The sequence below is a fragment of the Gambusia affinis genome, linkage group LG06 (assembly GCF_019740435.1).
Source record: "Gambusia affinis linkage group LG06, SWU_Gaff_1.0, whole genome shotgun sequence".
In the NCBI taxonomy this organism is placed as follows: domain Eukaryota; kingdom Metazoa; phylum Chordata; class Actinopteri; order Cyprinodontiformes; family Poeciliidae; genus Gambusia; species Gambusia affinis.
Window position 1 is genome coordinate 3,359,807 of NC_057873.1, and position 22,579 is coordinate 3,382,385.

The following is a 22,579-nucleotide window of genomic DNA, read 5'->3' on the forward strand; positions in this document are numbered from 1 at the left end:
CACATATTATATTTGCACACCCTGACACTGAGAGCAGTCATCTTAAATTACCTGTCCACCTGTTCCCGCCCACAGACAGGTGCATAAGGGGCTCCACACCTGTACAGACACCAGCTTCACATTCAATTGTTGACTTTTCTTTTGTTTTTGTCGCATTCAAGACCTTAATTCTGTACAAATAGTTAAATTCACAGCCTTCTGTTGCTAAATAATGTTTTTTTGTGACTCAGTTTTATCAATTAGTTGCAGCAGTTGCTGTGGAAATCCTTTTCTCACAGCGTATCTGCAGACTCAAACCTCCTGCTTTTGCCTCTCTGTTAATTTTATCTCCTCTCTATTGCAGGCCACGACTGCAGCTGTTATACTGCCGCTGCTTACATGTGTGTGTGCGTGTGTGTGTTTGTGGATCCAGCTGTACACACACAGCTAATGAACTAAGTTCCTGGATGCAGTTTTCACGGTGGTGTGACAGTCTCTGAGACTCTGGGCGATGGATTCGGTTTTACTACATCCTGATTTGAAGCTGCAAAGAAAAGTTACTACATTTTTAAATCTTATAGTTACAGTTATAGTTTCCACCTGGTCAGGAAATAAACAAATACAAATGTCAACCGGGTATGACATTAAAAAAACAAAAATATATCTGTCTAGTTTTTAGTGCAAATATCTTACCACACCTGAAGTCAAAACTAGATAACTTTTCTGCAAGATATCAAACAAGTCTTCGATATTAATTTAGAAAAGCATTACTGCCATTTTCTTTTCATTTATAGGAAGAAATAAGTTAAGGTTCTAAGTGAAAACTAATTTTTTCTTTTCAAGAATTGTTGGAAATTTTGCTGAAAAGTTACTTGTAAGTTATATTGCAAAAACACAAAACCTTACTAAGTATTTTTAGGCTAGTTTCTGATGCAAATATTTTAGTTCTCTTGAAATAAGACATAATTAACTAACAAGTAACTTTTCTGTAATAATTCCTTAACATTTATGAAAAAGTTGTAGTTCCACTGCCAGATTATTTAATTTATAACAAGATATTTTTATGTAAAATAATCAGAAGCACAACTTTTTTTAATCAATATTCAATAATTATTTAATTAAAACAACTGACAATCCAGTTCTAGATCCAGATTATTTCACTTATAATGTGGAATTATTTTTAGTGAAATAATCTGCAGTGGAACTAGGACTGCGTTGCTAGGTTACAGGTTGCGCTCGGCTGGGGTTGCTAGGTAACAGCGCAGTGGAACTAGAATTTTTCATTAATATTAAGGAATTACTGACTTAAACAAGCGCCTATATCTTGCTGAAGAGTTACTTGTAAGTTAGTTTCGTCTTAATCCAAATGTACAAAGATATTTACACTGAAAACACGACAAAAATACTCGGTAAGATTTTGTAATTTTGGACTGAAATAGCAGCAAGATAAAACTTTTAGTGCAGTTTATCCAGCTGAGTTCTGGCTTCATGGCACCAGAATAAAAATTTAAAAATTGGAGATTTGAAAAGAGTTCAGCTTCTCAGAGATGGGATTGTGTAGAGTAGTAGTATCTTACAGAGATATGAACTTAAAATACCTGATGTCTTACATTAAACAGAAAGACTGAAATATGTGTTTGTGCTGAAATCTGGACTCAGACCTGAACATTCAGAGCTACATAAAGACGGTTACAAAGTCGGCTTTCTATCACCTGAAGAACATCTCCAGGATTCGAGGACTAATGTCAGAAAGATCTAGAGAAACGTTTATCTTTAGCCGCACTGATTACTTCACAGGTCTGCCTAACAAATCAATCAGACACTTAAAATGCTGCTGGTATTTTATCGATCACTGAGCGGCGTAAAGGTCTGCTACTCTTCTATCAACCTTCCAGACCTGTCAGGTCTTCTGGTTCTGGTCTGATCTGCACCAACATAACCAGAACCAAACATGGAGAAGCAGAATTCAGTTTTTATGCACCATAAACAAACTTCCAGACTAAAAAACATCCGAAACACCGAGTTCCTTTAAATCAAGGCTAACCCGCCTAGAGCTGCTTTTTGATTAATAATAACTGGAACATTTATTAAGTCTAGACTTTTCATCACTCCTCTTTGTTCTGGCTTTGTTTTGTCATGTTAAATGAACTTAAGCTTGTTTTTAAATCGGCTAATTTGCATTTTATGAAATTCAGATTTCTTGACAAAACACAGCAAGATTTCAAACGGAGATTGAAATCTTGCTGTGTGCAGCAAACTACTCTGCTGCACACGAAGATCAGATCTGATTTGGTGTAAATATTTGCAGCAAATAGTCAGAGTGATGAGGATATTTAAAGACGTTTCTTTTCCTCTGTGAACCTAATCGCTGTATTAATATTTGATGTTATTTTGGGGGATTATTTAGTTTTCACTTCTCTCTCCAAAGACGCCGTTACTTAGCTGTTCTTGCACGATTCTTCATCATTTTATGTTTGCTTCAAATTTGGTTCAACATTTTTGCAAACCTGATTTAAAAAAAAAAAATTTGTTCTGGAAAGGTTTTGTTTACAGTTCTTTTGTTCATTTAACAGCAAATATCCAAATTTCTCAGGATTCTTTGGGGTCTAATTTTAAAATCACTTGCAAAAAATGCATATATTTAAACAAAAGTGGGGGACATTTTATAACCATTAGATAAAAGGAAAAGTCATTTCTGCTGCCAACATATGTGGAATTGTTTAATAAATCTAGAGTATAATTAAATATTAATTATTTTAGCCAATAAACATAAAATCCAAAGAATCATTGCTCCCTTGATAAACTAAGTTGGTCATTAAAAAAGGTTAATTTGCATTTGTGGAAACATTTCTGTTAATTTAATCTTTTATAATAATAATAATAATAATAATAATAATAATAATAATAATAATAATAATAATAATAATAATAATAATAATAATAATAATAATAATAGAGATGAAGCAATGATTTTCAATTTTCTTAGAGAACATTTAAAATGTCCAGATGAACTTTCACAACTTTTTTGTTGTTTTGGTAGAGAAATGAGCTTTATACTGATTTTCTAAAAGCTGCAGAATGTAACATTTATTACAATATATATTTTTAAAATATTTGTTGAAATGATCTATCTCCTCCACCTTCTTCCTGAGCCACTATTGTCATCTGAAGAAATGCACCAAAAACAACCAATCAGAGTCCGGAGGCGGGGCTTAGAGCTGTCAATGAATCTCATGTACGTCCTGCTAAGTGTGCTAATGACGAAGAAACAACTTACTGTACAGGAAAACAGTTTAGCAGCCGTCGTTGGCAGTCGTGCTAACTAGCATTAGCATTCATGACAGGGTATCAGAGAGCACAAGTTGATTGACAGCTCCAAAACCCGCCTCCTACCTCAGATTGGTTGTTTCAGGTCTTATAGAGACAGCACCAACAAGTATCTAAAATATGTTCTTCATAAAAGCTACATACTTTGCTTTAATGTAGAATTTTATTTTTGAATTTATCTGAAGTTTTTCAACACATCTTTAGAAGCAGAACTATTAAAGTCCTGTCGATTTCACCCATTCACAAGCGTTTCATTGACTTTACAAACTGAATGTATTTCTACATCACACACACGGAGAGGAATACCAATGAGCACGTTGTGGACAACGTGGGCTCCGTATCTGTTCCTGACGGCGTTCTGACATGCAGACTGAAGAATCAAACCTTTCACATTCCAGTCGGTGCCTCCTGACTCACAACCGACCCCTGGAATAAAATAATCAATTGGTTGTTCCCCTCAACTGTTCAATCATGCCAAAAGGACATAGCTTCTGCGAAGGCATATTGTTCCTCCGATTGGCTACTTTAGTCTATTCTTCCAACAAACTACTTTTCAAACATTGGATTTATGACATGCAGCCACCCACAAAGAGGTGTTTTCATTTGCACTTAATGGGATAATTGTTTATGAAGGTAAACCTTCATGAAAGCAAGTCATTAAAGTAGTAGCAGAGTAGCAAAGGTTCTGTATTACCAAGATTAATGGTTCATAAATTCTCTGGTTTTCAATTGTTGCCTGATCATTTAAAAGTAATTTAAAATGAACCTGGTGGCTTTAAAGGTGTTTATTTTTTGCACATTAGAGTAAATTGAAAATAAATATTTCCTATTTTTCCTCATTCGAACTGGCAGTAAATCAAAGCAAACTCATAAGTTTCCAAAGTCTGATTCATGGTCCTGCTTGAACATTAGCTAGGTTGATGAGAGTAAATGTTGACATTGATACAGGCAAAAAAACAGAGCAAATTTTATATAACAATTGTAAAGACAAAGAGCTTGAAAGAAAAAGAGGGAAAACAAGTATAAACAGGGATACACACTGCTAGCTATAAAGTTAGCTCTGTCAACCCTCGAGCCCAAATCATAAGTATTAGTCCTGCTAACGCTAAGGGATACCAACATGGTGTTTAGCAAAAGCTAATGCTAAAGTGCTGTAAAAACACATAATCTTCCTAAGTAAATTTTTTTGTCCAGATTCAATTGCAAATTTCTTAGTACAATTCAAGTAAGACAAAATTTGTAAAAAAGTGACTATTCAGCAAAAAATAGGAGTTTGTTTTAAATCAATTATTTCTTTATGTTGATGAAAAAGTTCTAGCTCAGTTGGTGCATCATTCCACTTATAGACATTTTTTCCTTGTTGTAACTGAAAGAATCTACCAGTGGAACTAGAACTATGTTGCTAGGTTACGAGCTAGGTTTAGCTGGGGTTGCTAGGTAACGGCTCTTGGAATGTTCTACCGGTGGGACTAGAACTTTTTTATTGATATTAAGGAATTATTGACTTAAAACAAGCTCCTATAGCTAACCAAAAAAGTTACTTGTAAGGTAGCTTTGCCTTAATTCAAGATGTTCCCACTAAAAACTAGACCAAAATTACTTGACGAGATTTTGTTTTTGCAGTGTACAAAATGTTAATTTTACAGTTTACACCCATTGTAATGTTAAAAGGTGTCCAACCACAAATTAGCAATGTATTTCTAACAAAAAGGCTGGTTTAATATGTACAATACAGGATTGTTTCAACTTACACTGCAAAAACACAACATTTTACCAAATAATTTTGCTCTAATATCTAGTGCAAATGTCTTAGTACACTTGAAATAAGACAAACTAACTTAAAAGTAGCTCTTCAGCAAGTCATAGGAGCTTGTCTTAAGCCTTGGACATGCCCTGTGTGTCTCTGTTTATGTGTCCAGATTATGTGTTGTACGGTCTGAGATTTACAGCAGGCTGTCACTTCAATTCAACTGCTGTTGTCCTAAAGTCTAGCCGGTAGCACACACAGGCAGTCCGACCCAACACATGCCTTCCAGATGTTGGCCAGCATTCCTGAAGGTCTCTTCACACTTCTGGGCCTTTTATGCCTCCTCACACCCTCCTGGTACCGTCACGGTCCACTTGTTGGTCGGCTAATTTACAGCAGCGATGGAGAAATGTGACACCTTTGACCTCTGTGTTTTCTGATCTGAAATTGTGGCGGTTTTTATGAGGGCAGTTGCCCAGGGCGGCATCAGAAAGGGGGCGAGGACAAACGGCAGCTCCATAGGAAATGAGTGGAGGGGGACTTTTCAAACTTTAAACAAAATGGCTTCCTTTTAGCCTTCCTGAATACAAAACCTCGGAAAACTGAGAAACTTCAGACTTATTTGGTTTGGGCATTAAAACATTTTTACATTGGCGGTTTTTGATATGGGCAGTTGCCCAGGGCGGCATCAGAAAGGGGCGGGTCACCTAAAAACAAGAAAATAAAATATATCTTATGAATCAGTTGTCCTAAGAGCAAGTTTGTTAATACTTGTATGCATGTGTAGCTGCTGTTTAGTACTTGGAGACGCCATTACATAGAAAACAAATTACAGCAATTTTACAGAATTTGAACCAGATGAAGCTAAAACTGTCACTTGATGAGTTTTGGGAAGAACAAGTTTATATACAAGTTTTTCCTTATAACTTAAATGCAAAATGTAGATTTTTTTCTTTCTTTCTTTGTTCTTTCTCCAAATGACCGTTTTTTAGTTAACGATTAACCAATTATTAAATCAATCGATAATCATTTCAATAATTGTTCAATCACAATTTATTTGATTAATCATTTCAAATGCAAAATGTTGTTATTTCTGTATAATTTTGGCTAAATTACCTTCTCTATAGGAAATGATTATTAAATTAGTTGATGATTATTTTCATAATAAATTAATCATAATTAGTTGGATTAATAATTTCAAATGCAAAATGTGTATATTTTTGTACAATTTTGGCTTAATTGGTGCTGTAAAAATGTTATTTTAGAAAATTGCCTTTTTTGATTAATTAAATTACTAAATTAGTTGATAATTTTTTTAAATGAAGTAATCCCGATTAATCTAATTAGTCATTTGAAATGCCAAATTTTGATATTTGTTGTACAGTTTTGGCTTAATTGGTACTCTTGGTATGTTATTTTGGAAAAAGGACGTGTTTGATTAATCCGTTGCTAAATTAGTTGATTACTTTCTAAATGAATTAATCCGATTTCTCCTTTCAGCCGTAATAGACAAACCGTTTATCAACTGAACACCGTCAACCAGACCTGTTATTTGCTTATTTATGACTCCATGTTTGCCATTATAATAGTAGTGGAGCGGTTAGAGATGATCTCTTTGATAATTCTGATAATTTACAGTAAACTGTGTGTAGCAAAAGGACTCTGGGAGCTTGTTTGGCCTGAGGTGAAGTACAGCGGTTGTTTGCTTTTGAATGATTGAGTGAGTTTACGGTGGAGATGCAGGAAGAGGAGCTGATCTCCTGGTTTATTTGATGAAACAAACAGCCGCGCACACTGGGGGGTTCCCCTTCGTTTCGGTTCCCTCTCCAAGCGCTTCATAAATACAACCTGAGGCCATCAGCGGGACAGGAGGCGGCCGTCGCAGATCTTCAGGATATCACGCCCTGCGTTTCCTCCTGCGCACGTCCAGTCATCCTGAAACAGGAGACGCAGGTGTTGCATATTAATCTGCGACATGACAGTTAGATCCGTATCTCCGTTCGTTCTTGGCAACAAGTCACACCTTCTTGGATGACATGAATTTTTATTTTCAGGAGAAAGGAAGACCATGTTGCGTGACAAAACCAGCTGGTGTTTTGTCGCAACGGCTGCGTTTCTGTTACAAATGTGCGCAAAGAGTTTGTCATATTCGAATGTTGGGAAAACACAATTTCGGCAATTGCTGTGCTTTCATTAAACAAGAAACGAAATTACAATCACAGGTGAGTAAGTTTGTTCACGTGACAAGGCATTAAAAATATGCAGCGCCATCAACCTCCAACTACTTCCTGTCATCTTCTTTGTGGCTTCCGCCAGTAGCTGTATTTCTATATTGACCATATAATTGCGCAGTTTGATATAGGAAAATAAATTCTTTTAATGGAAACAGCAATTTTGAAACAAAAACTTTTCTTGCTAAAAAGGTTTGGCGCTAGGATGATGTGGTAGGTTTTTTTAGTTTTTTTTTTTTTTTTGCCTTTATCAAAATTGGTTTATATTGCAACACAAAGACCTTTTATTATGTGAAAATCCATTAATATTAAAAAAACCCATTAATGTGTCATTAAAAACAATTTCTTCCAACTGCTTTCTGATGTCTTCTTTGTCATTTCTGCCTGTAGTAACATCCTGTTCATGATCATGTGACTTGTGGGATGCAAACAAAGTGTTTCCATTGCAGTTTTTGAACTAAAACAATGTTCATATGGCCAAAAACACCACCTCACTTTACTGCCAAAACCTTTTTATGGAAAAATCATTTTTTTTAACTGACATTTCTATGGAGCGAAATTATTTTTTGAAATTTCAATTGCTCAATTATATGGTCATTAGCTGTGTTTCCAATAACCATAAAAATTGCGCAAATTGAACTTCCGAAAATACGTTTGCTTAATGGAAATACAGCAATAAAAAAAACATGTTTTTCAATAAAAAGTTTGTGTTCGTAGAGTCAGATAATTTTTGGCCATATTGAATTTGGTTTATTTCACAAAACTGCAATGGAAACACTTTTATTTTTGCCTCACACGAGTCACATGATCAACAACACGATGCTACTACTGACAGAAACGACAAATAAGACGAGAACAGGAAGTAGGTGGAGCATGACGGCGCTGCGTGTTTTTTAATGACATCGTGTAAAAACTGTTATCATGTGTTACTTTAATTGTGTTTCTTATTTATCGGGAATGCCACAATTACAAAATTGTTTTGTTGTTTCTTTTCAACCTTAGCAGAATATTGACATATTTTTTGTGCAAATTAGCAATGGAAACCAGCTAATGATACTCAGAATTAAACATAACATAAACTTGAACAACTTTGCCTAATATCAAGGAGGATTTAGTCTTCTTTATTTCCTTTTATTTATTTTTTGAGCCAATGGTGGCGTTTAGATCGATACCCTCCACTAACGCACACAAACATACACGTGCACACACACAGACACACAAACCCAGCAGCAGGTTAAACGTAATCAGCCTCCTCTACTGCGTTCGTCTCCCAGGCCAGCAGTTTATCTCGGGCCTCTTTGCAACACCCACGGCTGCCGGAGCAAAGTCCAGCCGCTTATCGGAGCCTCCGTCAGACTGACTGGACGAATCCTCTCTGAGCTGCTCTGAATCCAAACCAACCTCCCGATCCGTTTCTCCTCATAACCTGCAGCCTTATCCACAACAAGAACAACTCGCCTGGTTTTATCCCATCCGCAGCTCTGCTAGCATTAGCATGTTTAGGATAAACTGTGTTTTAATTATATGAGAAGTCACATAGAGAAAGAGCCAGAGTTCTTACCAAGTACTTTAGGTCTATTTTCTAGTGCAAATATCTTAGCTCACTAAAATCAGACAAAACTAACTTTTAGGTAACTTTTCAAAAATATATAGGAGCTTGTTTTATATCATTAATTCCTTAATATTGATGAAAAAGTTTTAGTTGCACCGGCAGATTATTTTATAACACGGGGAAATTGTCTTGTCTTCTATATTTTGCTGAAATGTTAATTTTGTCTTAATTCAAGTGTACTGAGATATTTGCAGTAAACCAAAAATCAAAAATACTTGGTGAGATTTTGTGTTTTTGCATTATTTAAAGTTTAAACGTAGTTGAATATCTTTTTGTACCCAAAACTGGAAAAATGATCCTATAAAGTGTTTGACTCTGACATTTTTGACTACTTTGTTATTAAAATGAATACTTACTTAAACATGTTGGATATTTCATATTACTACACTGCAAAAACATAAAAATCCTACCAACTGCTTTTGATTTTTGGTCTATTTTCTAGAAGAAAAAACTTAACAGACATAAATAAGACAAAACTGACATATAAGCAACTTTTCAACAAAATATAGGAGCTTGTTTCAAGTCAGTAATTCCAGATTATTTCACGTATAACACGGGAAAATGCCTTGATATAGATTAAATAATCTGCAGGTGGAGCTTGAACATTTTTATCAATATTAAGGAATTATTCACTTAAAAGAAGGTTAGGTTAAACTTTATTAATCCTGCTCCCATATCTTGGAAAAAAATTACTTCTAAGTTAGTTTTGACTTATTTATAGTGTACTAAGAGAGTTGCGCTATAAACCACATTAAAATACTTGGTAATATTTTGTGTTTTTTACAGTGTAGTAGAGTAATTTGTGGTAAAATCTAAATGTTGCTGATTACAGTTGCTCTCGCTGATTTTGAGGCAGTTTTTCAGCATCTAAATGTTCAAACTTGGTAGAAACTGCAACCACATGTGTTTCTGCAGAGCATCGACTCGGGTTGTTTAAATAGAAATCCTGTTTTTAATGTTAAAACCATAAATAAAGTGCATCTTAACTGAAGCTAATTTAAAATTCATGACTTTTGTGCCAAAAGTGGTGCATATTTGCTGGTTCACAACGAACAGCTCATCCGTGTGATGTGGTTGTAAGATGAGACTCAGATTACCGGCCTGACTCGATGGCTGACTTACCTATCGCTTTCTCATTTAATCTATTTATTTTTCACAAGAAACAGAGAGTTTGTCCTGAGGGCTAAACTGAAAGCCTCTCCTTCTCTCCCTCCCTTCGCTCTCTCTTTCCTCAGGCTATGACAAGTATAAACAGTTTGTCCCGCTAACAGGATCCAGGATGCAGTGCCTCATTTGCATTGCACTCCTTAAAGCACGCCACCCTTTCTCTCTTTGTTCCTTAGTTTTCCTCCTTTATTTATGTTTTTTGGAGAAATTAATTCATCAAAGCAGCAACTGGAACTCCTGCAGAATGAAACTGTTCTTCATTTTGCAGTAAAGTCCAGTTTTTTGCATCTTCAGGTCTGCATGCTGGATTTCTGGTATCTGTCCTCCATAGAAAGGCCTTTAACAGAGCTGTTAACGTGTCTTTAACAGAGCACACACACTCATTTAACACGCTTCAAATCCTCCTTGATGATGACATACTAATCAGACAAACATCGTTTTAATCCTCACAAACTGTAATTTGTTTCCAATCGTATTTGTTTGCATGAATTAAAGCTAAATTTATCCAAGAACATCCAACCAAGTGATAGAAATCTTACAATGTATCTTTTTGTCTATTCTAGGGCAAATAACTTAGTACTCTTGAAATAAGACAAAACTAACTTAAAAGTAACTTTTTAGTGAGATTGAGAAGCTTCTTTTAAGTAAATAATTCCTTGGTATTTATGGAAGATTGTGTTCCAATTGATCAATTATTTCACTTTTAACAAGACATTTTTCTTGATGTTATAAAGAGAAATAATCTGCCAGTGAAACTAAAACATTTCAGCAATTTTAAGGTATTATTGACTTAAAACAAGCTCTTATATCTAGCTGAAAAGTTACTTGAAAGTCGATTTTGTCTTATTTCAAGTGTACTAAGAATTTTGCGCAAGAAATTAGACATGAAAATCCAAAACGCACTCAAAAAAGAAAAAGAAAACTGCTGCAACTGCAGAAAAATGGTAAAATGCAAAAGGAACAATGTTGCAAATAGCAAAAACAACAGCAAGTTGCAAACTTGGCGCCACAAAACTGCAGGGGGTCTAGGGGGAGTCGATCACCAAATCTTATGAACAAGACGAGATGTCATAGTTGGAGGAAGTAAGAAAACGTCATGTCTTTTTCAAACAGTATTTTAGAGCAGCGGTACATTTACGTCTGTAACATTACCAAACCCAGACGCCCCCTAGAGGTCAGGAGGACTTCCGTTTTGTGTTAGCAGTGTTTAAACTTTTCGCTGTTTTTGGCATTTTCTTTTTTGCTTCTATTTCCTGCAAGTGCAGCATTTTTCTGTTGCCTTTGTTTTCATGTTTTGGCGTTTGCATCATTCGTGTATTTGCTGTTTGTACCTTTCAGATGTTGCAAAAAGTAGTTGGATTTGCAAACTGTTGGACTCTGTGACCAGCCACGCACTGTTGCTAGCATGCTGACGTATTTTTCTCCATTTTATACATGCAGACAAAGCAGCAACAAAGAACTTTGCATGTTGAGGTACTTGAATGAGATACAATCCTTTAGAAGGTTAAATTCTGCATCTATCGATTTGTCTCATACTCACATGGCAGCCATATTGAACTCTGAGTTTGTTTAAAGCTTTCTTCAATCCACTTTAATCCACTCTGGTTGTCTAGAAAATCCAGTTTATTTGGGGAGTTGTGAATTCACAATTGGACAAAAACAATTATCTCTGGTCCGCCTACAAACCTCGGTCTGGGTTTGGTCGAAGTGAACTCTGGTGCATATTGAATGCATATGTGAACGCCAAGCAGACCGGAGACAGCTACAAAAGCAGGAACTGGACTACAGCACAGAGCCTTCTGGGTAAATACAACCAAAGCAAATGCCTTAGCCCAGTGTTTCCCAACCCCGGTCCTCAAGGCACACTGTCCTACATGTTTTAGAGGTTTCCCTGCTTTAATGTGCCTGATTCAACTGATTGCAGTTCAACAAACGCCTGTTAATCAGTCATTAATTGAAGAAGGAAGTTGTGTTTGGTGTCTTCTTCAGATGTTTTTGTGTCATTTCTGTCAGTGGTTCTTGGTGCAGCGCCCCCACAGGCAAAGAGGAGAACAGGTTTTTCAAAGTGTTTGGTATTTTTGACTCGGTTCAGTGAGGAAGAGAACCGCAGCAGCTGAAAACGTAACAAATGCTTCAGTTTTGGTCCTCAATCGAACCGAGTGTATCGGACTAGCAGGTGTGAAAAAGCCTAAGAGACCTTTTTATTTTCCAAGCCTGAGGTTTTTCTACTTATGAGTTGGAAATTTCAATTTCTGAATATGAAAGCAAAGCAGCCTCCAAAGCCAGTCAGTCACTCAGCCATTTAATTTTGTAGCAACAAAGAGCAAAAAAATAGTCATAGATCTGAAATATATTTGTTAATTTGACCAAAAAGTATAACAGAAATGGGAAATATCATTATCAAAATAGACAAGGTTATGTAATGAGGAGAGCTTATGGTTTCCTTTCCTTAATATTGGTGAAAAAGTGCTGGTTTCATTATTTCACTTATCGAGACATTTTTTCCATTTTATATTATTAGTGAAATAAGCATCATTATTATTATTGACTTAAAACAAGCTCCCATATCTTGATGAGAAGTCATTTGTAAGTTAGTTTTGTCTTAATTCAAGTGTGTTAACATATTTGTACAATAGACTAAACAAAACACTTGGTAAGATTCTGTGTTTTTGCAATGTGTTGTGTTTTACAAGCTAATTTTGTCTTAGCTTTTGCATGCAGTTTCATTTGATTTATTGGAAAAAGAATAAAGTAAACTAAATACAGAAGCTTTTATTTTTGTAAAAACTAAATTAACCTAAAAATTTAATGATTTTCCTTCCACTCTCCAGTAGTGGACTAGTTTGTGTTTCAAAACATCTAAACAAATGTGACAAGAAGGGTGAAAAAAACCCAAACAGATTTCTAAGAGAGTGGATTTATTTTATGATGTAAACAGTCAGTAATAGAAAAGTGCGATAAACACGGGTTTCCCCACAAACTAGAAGCTAAATCATATCTTTATTGTGGCCATCCAGACGTTTATCGGTGGCTCGTATCTGTTTTGCCAGATTCTCACGTTCAGAAAGTGGGTCAACCGTGGGTTACAGATTACAGGAGAGGCGGTTGAAACTGTTGCCGTTTCAAACCCCACACCGAGTTATTCCGTGTAAATAGTTTAATCTCCTTTCTCCCCGAGGACGGAGTCGGTCACGTCGGTCACACCTGGGCCGACCTCCGGTGTGTGTGAGGAACATAACAGGTAAGGCGCTGGTTTATCTTATCGAGCTAACCGCGCTAAAGCTAGCTGTGCGGAAGCTAGCTGTGGAAGCTAGGTGACGAACTGCGTCACCATGGTAACTGAAGACAAGTCACCATTTCCTGAGGTATAAGTTACATTTTTACGAAAATATTGTTATGCTTTGCTTCCAGGGAGACCTTACAGTAACTTTTAAATTGGATTGGTATTTACTGAAGTTTAAGACGTTTTAATGCTATTTGGTTGTTAGTTTGAAAATTAAGTGAAGGAAAACGCTGAAAAAATTTCGGGTTTATGAGTTTTCCAGGGATGATTTACCCAGTTTAAAGTATTTTTGTGCATGAATATTGAAGAAATGATGGAGTATAAAAAGATTGTTTGTCCATCCATCCATCCATTTTCTCTGTTTTAATCCATCCATATATAAATCTTTGTTTCCATCCATCTCTGCCTCAGTATAAATATGTGATGTAATTTGGGGATTTGTTGTTTAAAATGCGAAAATGCATCCAGATATTTCTGAAAAACTTACATTTTTGACATAAAAGCCTGTAGGAAACTCACAAATAATAATTTCGGTGTGATTAAAAAGAGTGAAGAAGAGGGGAGGGCAGAAAGAAGAGTTAAACTTTTCTTATTTTCAGACGGCGATGCTTTAATAATTGGGGGGGATTTAAACTGTATTTTAACAAGACAGAAAAAGAATCAGGCAGGATTTTAACGTAAACAAGACATCTCTTTTATTACAGAGAATCTCATTAATCAAGAAATAGGAGCTTGATTTGATTTTAGTCAATTATTCCTTAATATTGATGAAAATACTCTTTCCACTGGCTGATTAGTTCATGGGAAAATGGTCTTATTATAATGTAATCTGGCAGTGGAACTAGAACTTTATAATCAACACTTATATATTATTTACTTAAAAAAGCTCATATTTCTTGATGAAATGTTACTTGTAAATGATTTTTGCCTAACTCCATGTGTACTAATGTATTTGCACTAGAAACTAGACTAAAAATATTTGGTAAGATTTTGTGTTTTTCAGTGCTCTGACTCTGTCGTCTCCTATTTCTTTTAAACGACATCTAAAAATCCCAATAGCTGTTGATGTTTTACAGTTACAACCTTACAGAATTTAGTCTGGTTTTAATAAGGAATAAAGTAATTTTAAAATCTTGTTAAAACAAAAATTTGTGCTTCTGTTGAAACTTTGATTTTTTTTCCGTTTCCTTGAAATGTTGCATTCAGGGTAGATGAGTGTGCATGTGAATTTTTGTCAATTATCCACACTGAACAAACCAGAGTGGAGCTCCAGTTTAATTTGCTGTTAGTAATCAAATTAAGCTGGTCAAACCTAATTTATTTATGTTCCAATGTAAATAAATTACACTGACAACTTAATAAATGTATTTGAGTAAAATTAATTTGATTACAAATAAAATTTGTTTCCTTTTTTAGTGCCCCGCGTTAACATAAATAAAAGCTTGTAGCTGAATTTTAATTTTCAAATTGCTCCTGCTACGTTTGATACTGTTAAGAGATTCATTTAAAAACCAGTTTCAAAATGCAAAACTGCAACATTTAAAATTTTTTTTTGTAGATTTCTGCTCGGTTTTAACATCATCTGCCTCATTTTTCCTTTCCCTCTTTGTTTTTGTAGTTTCTTCTGTTAGTTTTATTTGTGCAGGGTCAGCAGGAAAGGTCGTCATTTTTCGGAAAACTCCGGTCTGACTCGGAAGCGAAGAGCTTTGAGTCTCTCAGCGGGATCTGAGCGTGTTTAGTCTGACATGTCGCACTCCACAGTCATTTGGTTTCAACAAGCTGCTGCTAAACGCAGCCAGACTGATTGACTGGACGCAAAAAAAAAAAAAAAAAGAAATCCTGCACATAAAAAGTTTTCATTTTAAAAAAGAAATTTAAAAAATGCACAATTTCTTCCCCACATTTTTGCCTTTTTTAATAAGAAAAATGAATCATTTTAATCACATGTAAAACCACCAACAACATCAACAAAAACAGAACAGAAAAACAAAAATATATATTATATCAGCACACTTTCAGAGTTCGTAAAGCAACATAGCTTAAATAGAAGACATTTCTGTTTGAAACTTAAACATCATGTGACCTGAAACTCCTGCAAAAAAAAAAACAAAAACAAAAAAAAAAATCCTTCAGCAGATTGATCTCTTGTCAGATCAGCAGGCGTTTGAAGAAAAGGCACGTTTTGGACGTCGGAGGGTCACTTGACACCCCCAGCCCCCGTTCCGACACAAGGAAGGCGTTGATGTAACACACACACACACACACACACACACACCAACACTCACGCTATCAGCTCACCTGGCCTGTGGGAGCTCCAGAGTGCAAAGTACTGTATGTAAATCCTCCTCTTAGTGCATCTCTCCCTCCGTTTTTCGGTAACTGTCTGTTCGCCACCATATTTACGGAACAACACGAACATCTTGGGCCATGAAAACAACCTTTTATACATATTTTAAAAGTCTTTTTCTTTTTCTTACCACAGTTGCTTTGTTTTATTCTATCAGGACTTTAAGTTTTGCAAAAAAAAAAATAAAATAAAAAATAAATTGCTGTAACGCTGAAATTACTGAAGCAGTAACCTGAAAATTGAGCTTTGGGTTGTAACCGGCGCGACTTCACTGAAAAAAAAGAGAACGGCGCTCCAGCTCAAAAAAACTGAGTTAATTTGTTTCACATCGAAATAAGCCTACTTTATTTACATTTGACAACTTAATGAACTCAATATATTTACTTGGATAAACTTAATTTGATTACTTGTAGCAAATTAACTCATTTTTTAAAAGTTGGATAACCCGCTTTCTTTTGTCAGTGCAAGATATATTAAAATTTATTCCCTTCATAAATAGACACAAATCTCATCCTCTCCCCCCTGCATGTTCCCTTTATTTACACTGTATACAGGTTTAATTTTCGCCCTGCGGACACAGAATCTGATGCAGTAACACAAAATCTTACCAAGTATTTTCATAGCGCAAACATCATTTGAAACAAGACAAAACTAACTTACAAGCAAATTTTCAGCAAGATATAGGCACTTGTTTTAATTCAGTAATTCAGTAATTTTATGAAAAAGCAGAGTATTCCACCGCACCGTCACCTAGCAACCCCAGCTAAACCCAACTCGTAACCTAGCAACGCAACGCCGTTCTAGTTCAACTGGCAGATTATTTCACATATAAAGAGACATTTTTCTCATGTAATAAGTGAAATAATCTGGAACTAGAACTAGGTTGCTAGGTAACGGTCTGGGTTTGACTGGGGTTGCTAGGTAACGATGCAGTGGAATATTCCACCAGTGGAACCAGAACTTTTTACTAATTGTTAAAAAATTGTTGACTAAATATAAGCTCCTATTTCATGCTTAAAATTTATTTGTAAGTTAGTTTTGTCTTATTTCAAGTATATTGAAATAAGACATATTTTACATATTTGCACTATAAACTAGAAAAAACAACAACTAAGTAGTAGGTAGTAAGATTTTGTGTTTTTGCAGTGTGGGGGTGCCACCCTAGAGCGGGCGCCACAAATAACTCTGCCCATAATGAAAGTAGTTAGCTGCATCTTCTTCATCGCTTCTCGTGTAACTACACAGTTTCCTTCTTTGAGAAAAGCAAACAGTTTGTTTTCAGTTCCTCGAAGAGCTTCAGTGTCCATTTTAGAAAGAGAGGCCTCCATCTTGGTTCACCATTTGCAGAAAGGTGTCTGTGTGGGTGTGTGTGTGTGTGTGTGTGTGTGTGTGTTTGTGTAAATATGTATGTGTGTTGTCCTTATTAGGAGGCGTTGAGCACCGAGCGGCTGCACAGCGTTTGGTAGTACGCTCCGGAGTCCATGGCGGCCGGGCTGGAGCTGTCGTAGATCTGCTTGACTCCCACCGGCGAGCTGCTGGCGTAGCTGTTGTAGGCCATGAACTGGTCCTGGTAGGACTTGAGGTCCATCTTCTGCTCGTTGGACATGAGGTTGGTGATGGAGAACGGGTGGTTGAAGTTGTAGTGGGGATCCAGCGACTTGAGTGGGTCGCTTTGTAGGTCCATGTGCGGCTGCATGGCACTGGGCAGCAGGTGGGAGCCGAGGGCCAAAGTTTGGGAGTGGAGGAGAGAGTTGGAGGTCGGGGAGGATCCAGAGAGGGACATGGAGGAGGAGGCGGAGGAGGCCGGCGGGCTGTGGAGGTGAGAGGAGGACAGTGGGGGGCAGTCCAGGGAGACCAGGGTGTTCCTCTGGTGTGGCTGGTCGTCAGAGGAGCTGGGGTGGGAGTTATCTGAGTGGGCGGACTCCGCTCCCTCCGAGCCGCCGGTCGGACTCCGATCCTCCCCCAGGCGGTCTCCCTTCCCCGACGCCCCCTCCTGGTTCTTGGCTCCCTTCTTGGCCGCCTTGTCCTCGATCTTGAAGCGCTTCTGGCGCCGCAGGTAGCAGCCGTTCTCGAACATGTTGCCGGACTGCGGGTGCAGAGTCCAGTAGGAGCCTTTGCCCGGCTTGTCCGGCGAGCGCGCCACCTTCACGAAGCAGTCGTTGAAGGACAGCGAGTGGCGGATGGAGTTCTGCCAGCGCTGCTGGTTCTCGCGATAGTAGGGGAACAAGTCCATGATCCACTGGTAGATCTCGTTCAGGGTGAGCATCTTGCTGCTGCTTTGCTGGATCGCCATGGTGATGAGGGAGATGTAGGAGTATGGCGGCTTGGCGTGGGTCAGGGAGCGCCGGTACGGCTTCGGCGGGATCTCCTTGGGTCCGGCCCGGCTTAGGGAGCCGGCGGAGGAATACCCCAGCTGGCTCATGGACTGGCTCATGTTTTGGTAGTGGGACAGGGAGCCCAGGGAGGCCGGGGCGGTGGAGCCCAGCGGGGTGAGGCTGCTGGAGGACAGGGAGGACGCCACCGGGGACAGAGACATGTGACTGGGCCCGGTTCCCATGGAGGCCAGGGAGGAGCTGCTGAGGCTGGAGTTGGGGTACGCCATGTTCATGCCCGCCGGGGAGGCCGTGGCCGGGTTCAGGTTGATGTAGCTCATGGAGCTCATGGAGCCCAGCCCAGGGTTCATGGTGCTGGGAGAGGAATACATCTGAATATGGGAGGGGGAAGCATCTGGTTAGCGTCAAAAAGTTCATCTAAACCCGGTTTTCACCGGCAATTCCAACCCAAATGGGCTGTTTGGGTTGCTAACTAAAATATCAGCCAACATAACCAACAATGGCAATCGACAATACGCAACATTTATCACTCGTTTCTCAATTGGTGACTGTTTATTGTTGCGTGTTTTATGATGTAAAGCACTTTGAATAGGCTCACTGCTGAGCTTATTTATCAAAATTACCTAAAATTATCAAGATTTTCACATTTATTAGAAGAAAATGTGAAAATTTTGCCTCCATAAAACATTCAAACTTCCTGAAAACTGCAACACAGCCGAAACCAAACGAACTGGAATATTGACCAAAATAATCAATGATGGCAATCGACAAATGTGAAAATTTTGCTTCTGGAAAACGTCCAGAGATATTCGTATATTGATGATGGCAGTCGACAAAATGAAACATTTGTAACTTGTTTCTGCTTTTGCTTTTATGACTTTTCGTTTTTGTGTTTTTATGAGGAAAATCAATTTGAACTGCTGGTTTTATTTAGAAAATTACCTAAAATTATCAAGACTTTCACATTTGTCTGAAGCAAATGTCAAAAGTTTGCTTCAACTGTCCAGAAAACTGCACAGCTGCCAAAACACTGACTTTCTTTAAAACCACCTGTTTAGAGTTATTTTTAAACCATAACAACTGGAATATGTAACGTTTGTTACTGGTTTCCAATCTGGTGACTGATTCTTGTTTTCATGACTTTTTGTGTTTTTTATGATTTGAAGCCGTGAACTGCCTTGTTGTTGGTTATATTTATAAAATTACCTACAATTATCAAGACTTTCACAGTTTTCAGAAGCAAATCTGAAAATGTTGCTTCTGTAAAATCGTTCAAACTTCCAGAAAACAGTAAAACAACCGAAACACTGACTTTCTTTAAAATCCACCTGTTGCTTCTAAAACATAATAACTGGAATATTGACCAACATGTTCCACGTGTATTGACGATGGCAATCAATAAAATGTATTATTTCTAAGTATATATTGTTTTTATAAATGTTTATTCACTTTGTCCTGCCTTTTTGCTGAAATTATACAAATAAACTTGATTTATTGATTGATTAAATTTGATTTTATGAATAAATTAATCTAAAAGTGTCAGAATTTTAACATTAATCAGAAGCAAACTGGACAGAAGCAGCAATTTGAAACTGAAAAGTCTCTCTTATCAATGCACAATGAGTCTCTCAGTGCTTGGATTTCACACCGCCGTGTTAACCTGAAAATGCGTAAAAAGACGCGTCATGGTGCCTCTCCGCTCAGACGGCCTCCTCCTCTGTCGCCATGGAAAAACAAATCAAATAAAGAGAAAACTAAAAACACCTCAAAACATAACAAAAACACAGTAAACTTAACTTAAACTGATGATTCTGGTTGCTTTAATGGAAGTTGACGGTGTTTTTGGAGACGTAAAGTGCGTAAATCTGCCGCCGGGAAGGAACGATATCGCAGCCCCGCTTACTGATTATTGGTTAAATATTAGCAGGTTCTTTCTTTCTTGGTAATTTCATCATGGGGCTGAGGTGAGAGCCGAAGCTGCTGATGGGATTAGCAATAATTAAATTAGCGAAGAAGAGGGGAAAGATGCGTCATTAACACCTGAACGGTCGCGACCTTTCAGGCGCATCGGAAACACAAAAGAAGGCGAGCTTTTGAAGCGCAAATTTATGCTCCAAATTAAACATTTGACCTTAAATTTGAATTAAAAAACATCTCTGTAAATACCACGTTTTTAAAAGTGGGTTAATTGTTACTTTTAGGGAGATATTAGAATAAATTTGACCGTTTAACACATTTATCTTGACTTTCATCTGAAATAATGCACTTTGTTAAAGCATTATTTAAAACACATTCAAATTAGGGTTTTTTCCACATAAGTTTTTTTTTAAATTTAAATCGAAATACGTTTTTTAGTCGAACTCCTGTTGCGCAAACAAAATTTGTCCCTCTTTCAACATCTGCCACCCTAAAAGGGCTCCGAACTGCTCCACCTTTTATAAAAACGAAGAAATAACAATAAAGTAAGAACAATTTATGAGTAACGTGATGAAAATGTAAGAGTGACTTCAGTTTCTTTTTACCTCGCTGGCCTCGCTGTAAAAGGTATTCCACTCTGGTAAATCGTGCGCTTCCATCTTCACAGAGCTCAACATCCCCAACACAAGTCTTCAGAAAGCAGAAAAATATCTAAAACCGTAGTTTATGTTTTAAAAAAAGTGAGAAATATCTATTTGATTTTTTTTTTTAAATAGAAGAAAAATACAATCCTCAGCAAATGGAAAATCCGGGCAGAACGTTTCCTCGGTGCGCCGGCGATGTTCCTCTGAGGAATTCAGTGGATTCGTCTGATTTTTTTCACTCATCCATTGTTTCAAAATCGTGTTAATGAATTACAGAGGGACGTTGGGTTCTTCTTCTGGCCCGTTTGTCTTCGCTTCCCGCCGGGGAGCCGGTTGGGACGCAGCTCTGGATGGGACGGAGGCGCAGCGCGCAAATACAGTGAGGAACTGCGCGTCTCCTCCTGCGCTTATAAAAGGCGCCTGCAGGTTCCGCCCCGATCCCAACGCCGCGTCGGGATCCAGGAAGGGCCGCGCGTAAAGGCCGATGTGGCCCCCTGGTGTGCTGTTTATTGGCCCGCCGGCTGCAGCGGCCGCCCGGCAGGGCGAGATGTCAGCAGGGGAACCTGAAAACTAAAAGTTAACTTACAGATAAATAAAGTGAAATATTGCCTGTTTGCAGAGTTGGATACTAACTAGTTACATTTACTTGAGTAACTTTTTTGGGGGGACAAATTTACTTTTAGGAGTATTTTTACTACACTGTACTTTAAGAAATATTACTATGAAGTATTTCAACTCGAGTAAATTTGTGGATTTTCTACCCACTGACTGAGACACACACACACACACACACACACACACACACACACGCACGCACACACACACACACACACACACACACACTTGCAGTTTCTGTTGATGTTTTTTTATTAAAAGAAACTTATTTGGAAACATTTTCTTTTGCCTGGTTTTATTATTTTTTTATTATATGAATTTTTTCCCTTAATATACGGAAATTTCCACGTAACTTTATATTTTGGTCCTGCTGATGATGTTATTTTTATGTTACACGTCTCAGGTGAAATGAAACTGCTGTAACAAATGATGTTTTATATTCTTGTCTCTGCTTCTCCTTTCTTCCACGTGAGAAGCCTGTAACAAGAACAGCTCCAGTGAATGAGAGAGCGACCGCCGTCTTCTTCCCCAAACTCTGTCTTTATTACAAATTCTCCACATTGTAAAATCATGACATTAGACAATAACTTTTCCTTTGTGTAATCATTTTCAAAGTATCATACTGTTGCTTCAAAATCACATTTACATATTAAACTATTGATAATTTGATCAGTTACTCAGTACCTGAGTAAACGTTTTACCAAATACTTTTTTACTCTAACATGAGTAATGTCTTGGACGACTACTTTTAATTTAGTAAAACTAAGTTGGAGTTGTGTTACTCTTGAGTTTAGATTTTCTTATGTTGTGGCTCTGCAGACTCAAGAAAGCGACTAAAAATCAAAATACTCCAATATTCTCCACCTTGAACGCGTGTTTTCTCTTTTCTCCGTGGTTGCAAAAATCTTCCCACAAAAAACCCAGAGTCTTTCTGTCATCAACAGGCATAAACACTTTGGTTATGCTGATTGTTTCCTCACACTCTAATCCCGTTGGCCTCCCGCATGCGCATCAGCTCCATCTCCATTCAGTCCCCATTAAGGCTTGAGGCATTGACATTCACGGGCCTCCGTCTGCTCCCAGGCCTGATGTGTATTCCGAGTCTGCTTTACGCCGGGGTTTCCTTCATATCCGCCTCCCTGCTGCAGCTGGTTGCGAGAGCGGAACAAAACACAACAAAAAAGGAAGAGGAGAAGAAGAATAAGAAGAAGAGGTCGACGTCCAATACGCACATCAGCCGAGAAACGTGGAGCGTTATCGTTGTTTTTACGCACAAACCAACAGCGAGTAAATAATCTTTTGTTATTGACATCAGGTGTTGACATTTTAATTGTATGGTCAAATATTTACCAGATAGTGAAATCTGATAATCTTTGG

General features: G+C 37.6%; 1 protein-coding gene across 1 annotated transcript; it reads right to left on the bottom strand.

Moving 5' to 3' along the window:
- Positions 1–15,217: 15,217 nt before the first annotated feature.
- On the bottom strand, positions 15,218–20,977 carry foxa3 (forkhead box A3). Its single transcript, XM_044120098.1, has 2 exons — positions 20,549–20,977; positions 15,218–18,397 (listed from the first exon to the last, which is right to left on the bottom strand). Exons 1-2 carry the CDS (start codon positions 20,618–20,620, stop codon positions 17,117–17,119), a joined length of 1,353 nt encoding a protein of 450 aa, XP_043976033.1. The 5' UTR covers positions 20,621–20,977; the 3' UTR covers positions 15,218–17,116.
- Positions 20,978–22,579: the final 1,602 nt, after the last annotated feature.